Source organism: Globicephala melas, chromosome 8, assembly GCF_963455315.2.
Source record: "Globicephala melas chromosome 8, mGloMel1.2, whole genome shotgun sequence".
NCBI classification, from domain to species: domain Eukaryota; kingdom Metazoa; phylum Chordata; class Mammalia; order Artiodactyla; family Delphinidae; genus Globicephala; species Globicephala melas.
Window position 1 is genome coordinate 93,401,485 of NC_083321.1, and position 9,329 is coordinate 93,410,813.

The window sequence follows — 9,329 nt, forward strand, 5'->3', positions numbered from 1 at the left end:
AACCTGTGACCTTGACCTTCCCATCTTTCTCTTTGCCTGGCATTTGGAAGGCAGCCTGAGCCCTCTGTCTCTGGGGTCCTTGGCATCACTAGGAAAGTCCTAGAGGGGATGGTACTGAACTTCTTGCTTAAGTAGGCATGGGCACCTGAGCGAATGATTGAAAAACAAGGGACCGGGCTGTATGGACTCCGACCTGGAGGAGCGGATGGTGGCAGTTACAGGAGAGAAGGAGGGAGGGAGGCAGGCCAGGGAAGGAGCCGTCTCTGAGGCTGGTTTTATTATCAGCACGGGGTGGGAGGAGGCGATGCCCACCCAGGGGTCATGCGGAGCCCGGGGCTTCCTTCAGCCCGAGGGCCTGGCGGTCCCGGGTACAAAGACCTATAGCTCAGGGAGCGCTTCCCAAGCGGCCCCGGTGCAATGGTGGACATGACTGGCTCTGCAAAGACAAAGACAGGATTGGGGCTGTGAGGGGGCAGAGGTCGGGACTCTCATTTCGTTCCTTATTCATCTTACCTCTCCCTGGCATGTCTCAGCAGCCTCCCTTGGCTACACGTGCCACGCCAGGCACTTGGCCATCGTTTAAAAACATATGAAGGTGACAGACACCTGGCTGATGGATGAAAGACCCTGACGTCCTTCCCAGCTCATCCTCACCTCTTCCTTATTAACCACAGCCATCCCCGGCCACCCCCTTGCCCGCCCCTCGCAAACCTACCTCTCATTACAGCTCATCTTCGTGAACTTGCCTGGGATGGAGGAGAGCAGACAGGTAAGTTGGGGGGGGGCGGCGAGTTCAGGGGTCCCTGAAGTTGTAGACCCTCCTCACAGGCCTCAGTGACCAAACTCCTCGACCTGCTCCTCCCGCCCCCGCCCCCGCCCCGCCCACTCCATCAGTCACCCAGGCAGGCACGCACCGGTGCTTCTTCCTGCCCCCGCAGCGGAATCGTCTGCCTTAAAGAGAGACAGGAAGTTAGTTTTCCAAGGAGACCCTCTCTGCCCTGGAGGACTCGGCTCTGTATTCCCTCCTCCCTCCCACCTGCCTGTACCGCTTGGTGTCTGCCTTGGAGGCCACAGTTGACTGTCTCTCTCTCTATATAGGGCTGCACCATAAGCAATCAGAAGCCCAAGCCAGTCGATTGGTCAGTCAACAAACACTCGCTGCAGTGGCTCCGTGGGGAGCGCCCTGAGCGTGGGGCTGAGCCTGGGCCATTGTGGCGCCCGCTGCGTGGCGCTGGGCCTGCAGACGCTGCTCAGTAAAAGCTCTTGGAGAAGAATGGCAGGAAGTCCAGAGCCAAGACCCCTGCTCCTGCCCATCTGCCTTCCACCTCCTACGTGCTCAACACCGCCACCAGGGAGCCTCCAGGGGAATCGGGGAGACTGGCCACGTCTGCAAAGCGCAGCCGTCAGGAGGGGGGGCACCACCCATGGATGTGTTAGGATCCCAGGACACAGGTGTATCTGCTACATTCTCTCTCTTCTTTTCATTGGTGTGTTTCCGTGTATGTTTCTTCTGGTTGCACCTGAACAGGGCTCCTGCTGTGTGCCTGCCGGGGCTGGGGCTGGAGCCAGGACCCTTTTCTCCCCTAGGACGCCCCATGCCTACGCTGGAGCGTTCTGAGTGCTTCCTTGGCTGCTGTGTCTTTGGCTGCCAGCCCTAACCTTCTGAGGCAATTTAACAGATGAGCAAACTGAGGCCCAGAGAGTAGGGGTGCCGAAGGCCTCTGGCTGCCAGGCACGGTTGCCTCCCGGCAGCAGGCAGGGGGTTGCGGGGGGGGGGGTTGCAGCTGAACCCGCTCCGCTTCCGATTCAGCTACGGAACCTCAGGCAGCTTGCTGCCCCTATCAGGGTGGGTCTGGTTTTTCATCTGCAAAATGGTGACATTGGTGGCCATCCCTCAGTGTTGCCAAAAGGATTAAATGGGCCGAGATGTAGCTCAAGCCAAGGAAGCGTCCAGATCTGGGGGAGGGGGTGTCCAGTGGAGGCTGGTTCCCTCCCTTCGCCTGGCTCCACGTGCACTGGAGCTTCCCTGGGCCACTGGAAGCCAGCTCTCCCATCTCCACAGCCTTCCCCCCAGCATCCACGGGAGGGCTCCCTGGAGGAAGAAGGAACCTCCTGGGTGGTCTGAGGACCAAGCAATGGGGCATCCAAGACTCCTCTTTCCATCAAGGTGGCCATCCATTTCCACATCCTGCGTGGGGGACGGGAGGGGGTCCGAGAAACTCACTTCCCCCTTCCTGGATCTGGGAAGGGGGCGAGAGGGCTCTCCCCCCTCCACCCCGCACCTGGGAAGCCAGTGCGCTCAGTGATGTGTCCCCAACAGCGCCCCACTTCCCACACGAAGGCCCCACTTACTGAGGATGATGATAAGCCCCACGACGAAGGCCAGGGCAGCGAAGATCAGGCCCCCGTTGCGGACAGTCTCATAGTCTGAGGGAGGAGAGGGCAAGGAAGTGGGATGAGTGATCCCAGACCCCTCCCTGCAGCCAACCTGGCAGCAGCCCTACAGTAACTGGCGAAGGTGGGGGACACATAACACAGAGCCAGGAACCGGGGTTACATGGGTGGGGGGGCTCAGGAAGGGTGCGGAGGAGGGGCCCACCAGGCTCACCATAGGAGAATGGGTCCACGTCCTCCTTGGGGCTGCCACCTGAGGAGAGAGCCAGAAGTGGGTCAAGGGTGAGTCACCGACGGCGGTGTGTTTCAGCCACAGAAACTGTGGAACTCCCATCCTTCCCATCCCAGCACCCCTAGGGGTCCAAGGGGGCCAGGTGAGGCTGGTGGAGAGACACCCACGAGTGGGGGCTGGTGAGTCCCCACTGCCCTAGGCAGCTCCCAACCATCGGCTTGGGACCAGATACTGTGCCTCCCAAGCAGGGACCCACGATGCCTGTGGAGGCCCCTGGCACCTCTGGGAGGGGCTGGTTCCTTCCTCTCCTTGCTTCATACAAAGGTAGGAAAAGACCAACAGAGGCATCTCCCATAAGACTCACCAGCAACCTCTCTCCATATAACTAATGAACTACAAGGTACTTAGCAAATATTTGTGAAGTGAACGGATGAATAAATAAATAAATAGAACCTTAACATTCACTGAACAGAAGGAGGAAACTGAGGCCCAGTTTGAAGACTCTAAAGTCCCAATAAAAGTTGGAGGCAGACCTGAGTCTTGGACCCATGTTTCTAGATTCTTCTCTCCTACATTGCTATCCTCAGGGGGAAGCAAATTTATTTCAGAAGCATTAATATATTGTGCTTACCATGTGCCAGGCTGCGGCTAACAAAGCAGTAGTTCATTTAACCACTGTAACAACCCTATGAGGCATTAATATGCTTCCAATATAGTCCATGAGAAGACGGAGGCACAGAGGGGCAAAGCAACTCACCCACAGTCACACAGCTAGAAAAGGGTCGAGCTGGGAATGAACCCAGGCAATTGGTTGTTAAGAATCTAGGTGCTTAACCCCTTTGCTGGGCTGCCTGTCACATGGTCAGGAGGAAGGAGACATTTCAAGGCCAGGTGGTTCGGTCCAGTCTCCAGCCCCGAGCAGTATCATGGCTCTGCTTCCGGCCCTGTAAACTGAGCACACTCACTGTTGGGCAGCTGGAGGGCACCTGGCCAGAGCTTTTCTGCCACGGCTAGGGGTGGCCCCTTTTCTCTGCCCTACTTGAGCCCCTTCTTGGCACTAGGGCAGCAGTGCCCAAGGTCAAAGGAACGCACCAGTCGGCACCTCCCAGGCTGTGCTGAACTGTGCCTGGGCCGTGGGGCCTGGTGAGCCCAGCTGTCCTGGCGGTACACCCGCCCTAGGCCAGGAGAGAACAGGCTAGAGGGGGTCTGCTCCTGGGCCTGTAGGGCCTGAGGCCAAGGGAGCCTATGGGGGGGCCCAGGCACCCGTCACCATGCAGAAGACCTCCGAAGTTGTCTCCCCAGATTCGGTTCAGGTCTTGTTCAAGGTCACATGGGGCATTCGTGTCAGAGCCATGAGCAAACTCACAGCTTCCCTCACCCTACCAGGAACCCGTCTCCTCCCTGACCACCACGTCTTGAGCCACTGGATGAGCCAGCCCTCACCCAAAGCCCTCGTCTTTTCTAGATCTGGCTCTAAGACCACCACAGACGACAGAAGGCCTACTGGATTCCAGGCCTGATCACCCTCGTTCGCAGGATGACTTCTGGGCGCGTGTCCTGAACTTGGGGACTCTCACCCCAAAGCCAGCCTGAAAAGGCTGAGCAGAGGGGCCCACTCCTGCCCCAGCCAGCCTGACCCCCATCTGCCTGCTGCTCTGAGCTTAGAGAGTCCCAAAGATACATGGAACCAGGACGGATGCATGCCAGAAAGTCAGGATAGAAGCTCACCACTCCCCACCCCCCAGCAGCTCCTACTGGGCGCCCAAGGTTCCGCCATTCAAGCTAGATTTCTTTGGAGTTAAGGCAGGATTCTCTTTTAAAAGCATATTTTCTTAGCGGGAAGGCTGGCACGGGATGTGGCAGAGGTGGTGGGTACACTTGGAAGGCAGGGGTGCCAGGAGACGGAAGAGTGGGGTCCTGCTCACCCTCCAAAGATGGTCCGAGGCACCTAATGTTTCACACGCGCACACACACTCACCATCATCTGTTGACAATCCTGCCATGTCCCCCCGCAGACGGGCACGTCCCACTGCCCTCTTCCCGCGGCCTCTGCTTCGGGGAGAGTGCCTGGCTGTGGGGTGGCCAGGGATGGGGGGGGCATTAAACATTAACAGTGCCGGGTAATATTTACCCTGGTCACAAGAAAGGCCCTGGTGTGGGTAGCGGGTCTCCTGCTGAGGCATGAGGAGGTGCAGGGGCAGCAGGGGTAGGGAGGAGTTGGCCGGCTTTCCAAACCCTCCCCAAGGAAATTTCCAGAGAGAAGTGCTGGGGACAGATCAGCCGTGGTGTCCTTCCCCCAGCCCGAGAGGTCACGGCTGCGGCTGTGACAATGGGGAAGTGGGAGTTTCGAAATATATTCCGTGTATACTACAGCCTGGGGGGCAAGGTCGGGGGTCCCATGGAGACCCCTGACCCTAGCAGCTGCCCACCTCACCCACCGCTATGGAGATCGCTGTTTCGGCTGATGTGTCTTGTCTGGCACTCAAGGCTCCTCTGCGGTGGTCCCAGGGTACCCGGCCCCTCCCGCCTCACAGCCCACCTGAGCCCCCCATGCACGTTCACACCTCCAGGCCTTCGCTGCCTGGGAGCGCCCTTTCCTCTGTTATCTTCTTCATCCATCCAGGCTGCATCTAACAGCTCACACCTCAGTCAGTGTCATCCCTAACGAACCCCTCGTCTCCTGCAGCCTCTGGCACTCTCCTTCTCCAGCCGTGAAGCACAGCTTCCGTGCCAGTTTCCCACTGTTACACGGTAGGCTCCCTCGGGAGGGACCAAGCCCTGCCACAGGGAGAGCGCCTTGTTTTCATGATTTGCAAAACACGTTCCTATTAGTTCCTTGCACTTTGTGTTATTTCCCCATTTTACAGATGAGTCATCTGAGGCACAGAGAGGGTAGGGCCCTGGCTCAAGGGCACACAGCGGTGAGAGGCAAGGTGGAGACTGAGAGCCACACCCTCAGCTTTAGGAATCAGGAAATTCCCCACACTTCCAAGGCCTCCTCCCCGCCTCTACTGTGGCCCCACTCACCTTGGGGACCGCAGCGCTGGGTAGCTCACATTCCTAGCTGAGTTCTAATCGATCGAATTGGCTTCCAGTAGAGGCTGATGCTCAGTTATAGCCAAAGGGCCAAGGTCAGCAGTCAGTGCTCATCAGGGGTGGGTTAGTCCTTCAAAAGGACTCCATCTATTAATCTTCCTGGAGCAGTGGCCATGGGATCAAGGTTTGAGTTCACTTCCTGGCCCCTGCACTTGCTCAGTATATGGCCTCTGTCAAGTTACTTAACCTCTGTGTGCCTCAGTCTCCTCATCTGTAGAATGGGTTGTGATGAGGAGAAAGTGAGATAATGCAGTAAAGGGTGTGGCAGGGGGCCTGGTACACAGTAAGTGTCATTATTGTTACTGTCATACAGTAACAAAAGCCAACCAGCTTCCAGCAGAATGAACATGAGGGTGAGATGGAAAGAGGAAATGTCACAGCCTGCAGACCAGGAGCCGAGACACCCATTCAGCTCTTCTGCTTTCAGGGCCAAGTGATGAATATTCATCAAAATACAACAGAGCTAACCTTTGGTAGGGGCTGAGCGTGTGTCAAGTTCTTGCATGCATTGTCCTGCCGAATGCACGTTTGCTCCATTCCACAGATAAAGAAACTGAGCTGGTCATTGACTCCACAATGACCCTGAAGGTGGCCAGGGCAGCGCCATGATCCCCACTGGGCAGCCCAGGAAGACTGAGGGCAGGGAGGTTGAGGGATTTGCCTGAAACACCCAGTCAGGGACAAAACCAGAGCTAGAAAGCCCCCACGGCTGTACTCCCAAAACTCCTGGGGCCCTCCACACAGACACTGGTACCTCCTTACTATACATTATCTTGGTATCTCAGTACATTTTGTCTATCTTTGTAAGCCACTGTGGATTCTTTCTGGAGTATAAAAATAGGTAGAAAGTTGATAGATAGATAGATAGATGAATGACTATAATAGATGATAGATGATGATAATGATGAAGATGATAGATGGATAGATAGGTAGATAGATAGGAGATGATAGAAGACAAGGGAAATAAATCAGTAGCTGCGTTTTTAACTCTATATGCGAGGTACTGTTCTGAACACTTTACAAAAATTAACTCATTTAATCATCACAGCAACTCTATGAGGCAAGGAAGGCATTACTATCATCCCCATTTTATAGATGAAGAAACTGAGGTACAGAGAAGTAAAATAACTTGCCAGAGGTCAGGCAGCTACAAAGTGGGGGAACCAAGCTCTGAACCCAGCAGTCTGGCTTCAGAGTTCCTGCAGGTGGACAGACAGATGGACACACAGACAGAAAGGGGGCTGTTGCACAAGTTGCCTTCCCAGCTCTTGCAGCTCAGAGATGCTGGGAGCAGAGATGACGGCACGCCCAGGACCCATACCGAGATGCCCTTGTCTAGAAATCCCGCCTCTCCTTGTTTCTGCTTTTCCTGTACTCCTGGGGAGCTGGGGGTGCACTTGAAAGTGATGGGGTGGACACCTGTGTCAGAGTCTGAGAAAGTGGGGGGATGGGGTTCAGGGGACTCACCCAGGTACCACCTGTCCATGGCAGGAGCTGCTGGCTGTGTCCTCAGTGGAAGAGAAAGTTATGAGGTGCTAGTGACCCAGGGCCTGGATGGGAAGAGTGGCCCTCCCTCCCTCCACACCCCAGCCGAGCCCACGGGCAGGAAGAGACAAAGGCAGGGAGGAGGGACTGGCAAGGGAGCCCTCATCTCATGCCGCCTGCTGCCGGGGCCAGGCTGGGCCAGGATCCACGCGAGAGTGGGGGAGATTCTCTGACCTCCAAGGTGACCTGAGGAAGGGGGAAGCTGTGAGCCACAGCAAACAGTGGGAGCGGGACGGCAGAGCACTGGGGAGAGATGCCACAGCCAGCAGCCTCCGTGCAGCCCAAGGTGCCTGCAAAGGTCACCAGGAGCCAGGAGGGCACTGGCCGGGGCCACAGCCCGTGGAATCAGAGCCCTTGCTCTCCACCTGCCCCTGAGGCAGCTGAGGGAGACACTCAGGGGTCCCCCCGGGCCTTTACTCAGCGACACCTCACTCCTCCAGCCCAGTCAGGCCTTGGCCCTGATGATCCTGCCTTGAGGGCTTGTTCTCCAGCTAGGAATCCCCTGGGACTGGGCAGAACTGCAGCAGGTCCTTGGAAGCTGCCCTGGGTGAGAAGGGAATGTGTCCAGGCCATGGCCCAGGGCACCAGCTGCAGCTTCCTGTGTCACCCCGGGAGCTGGGCAGAGATGGGGAGCCGCTGGGGCTGGGAGAGGGAGCCGGTGTGTGACCCACCCTTCCTCAGCTGGGAACCCCCACTTAGCCCCCAGTGACTTACCTGAGGCTATGATGTCAGATCCGCCCAGCGGCCCAGCAGGAGATACCAGCAGCTCAGCGAGGCCTCTGAGGGTTGCTGGTTGGTGCCGCAGCGCGGGGAGGATGGAAGACAGCACTTCCAGTGGGAAGGCAGGTGTGCAGGGCCGGCCTCCCAGCTGGAGCCAGGAGCCAACCGTGGGACCAGGAAGGCAGAGCAGCCCCTACCCTGGCTCAGACAAGACCCTGTTCCCTGGCCGCCGAGGCCTCTGACCAAGGGGGAAGCGGGGCGGCGGGGGGATGAACTGGGAGATTGGGATTGACACATATACACTATTAATACTATGTATAAAGCAGACAGCCAATGAGGACCTACTGTACAGCACAGGGAACTCTGCTCAGTGCTCCGTGGTGACCTAAATGGGAAGGAAATCCAAAAAAGAGGGGATATAGGTATACGTATAGCTGATGCACTTTGCTGTCCAGGAGAAACTAACACAATATTGTAAAGCAACTATACTCCAATAAAAAAAATAAAAAATAAGTGGCCACAGAGAAAGAAAAAAAAATAAGCAGTCTGTGTGGCTCACTCGGGACCACAGGACCGTCCTCAGGTCCCTTCCTTGTGGGTCGCCCTGCTCGGCCATCCCAACACAGACACTGAAAAGCAGGGTCTGGGAGGTGCTGTTCTGGCCCCAGACACTGACCCTTGGCTCTGGTCAGATGACACCCGCCACTCTGTCCCTCCTTAGCAAAGCTTCCTGCCCTGAGAGGGTGACTCATGACACCCCCTCAGAGCTGCCCGGGCTGGAAAACACTCTGGAAATAGAGACAGGCAGGCCTGGAGGGGGTTGTCTGACTGGGCTGAGATCTGTCCTGGGGGGCTACCCCCCCCAGCAGGCAGCCCTGCCTCCAGGCTCCTCATCCCTTCCCCACGAGGCAGGGACCCACCTGCCCAGGGACCCAGCTTCTCACAAGACCAGACCTAGTCACATGTTCCCAAGTGGAAACCTGCATGCTCACGGCCCAGAGCGCCAAGCAGACATTCCCCAGGTTGGGCACTTGGAGAAGTTCCTAAATCTTGGGGCTAGATGGGCCTTTAGTCCCAGTCTAGTTACCCGTCCAAACATGTCAGTGGTCCCAAGAGTGGAGACCTCAGCCAGAAATACCCCCATCACACACACACACACACACACACACACACACACACACACACTCCCAGACACGAACACTGTGAAGAAAGACATCTCCATCCCAAATGGAGACCCTGCATCATAGACTAACCAGAAAGGGCCTCCAAGGTCATCCCACCCAACGCCCTCACTTCACTAAGGGTTCCCTCTCCTGCTTACACTCTGAGGGCTCAGAGTGTA

At 56.9% G+C, this 9,329-nt stretch overlaps 1 protein-coding gene across 1 annotated transcript; it reads right to left on the reverse strand.

The window, feature by feature from the left end:
* Nucleotides 1-307: 307 nt before the first annotated feature.
* On the reverse strand, nucleotides 308-4,777 carry FXYD2 (FXYD domain containing ion transport regulator 2). The gene is made up of 6 exons (XM_070046199.1): nucleotides 4,605-4,777; nucleotides 2,609-2,647; nucleotides 2,353-2,427; nucleotides 915-951; nucleotides 716-746; nucleotides 308-436 (listed from the first exon to the last, which is right to left on the reverse strand). Exons 1-5 carry the CDS (start codon nucleotides 4,732-4,734, stop codon nucleotides 722-724), a joined length of 306 nt encoding a protein of 101 aa, XP_069902300.1. The 5' UTR covers nucleotides 4,735-4,777; the 3' UTR covers nucleotides 308-436; nucleotides 716-721.
* Between the last annotated feature and the right edge of the window lie 4,552 nt (nucleotides 4,778-9,329).

Bases quoted from the DNA above. Each gene is read 5' to 3' on its own strand.
- FXYD2 (XM_070046199.1), bottom strand. From the start codon at position 4,734: ATGTTTAATGCCCCCCCCATCCCTGGCCACCCCACAGCCAGGCACTCT. The intron at 952-2,352 runs GTAAGTGGGGCC...TCTCTCTTTAAG, and splicing joins GGGGCTTATCATCATCCTCA to GCAGACGATTCCGCTGCGGG. The intron at 747-914 runs GTGCGTGCCTGC...CCTCCATCCCAG, and splicing joins GGGGGCAGGAAGAAGCACCG to GCAAGTTCACGAAGATGAGC.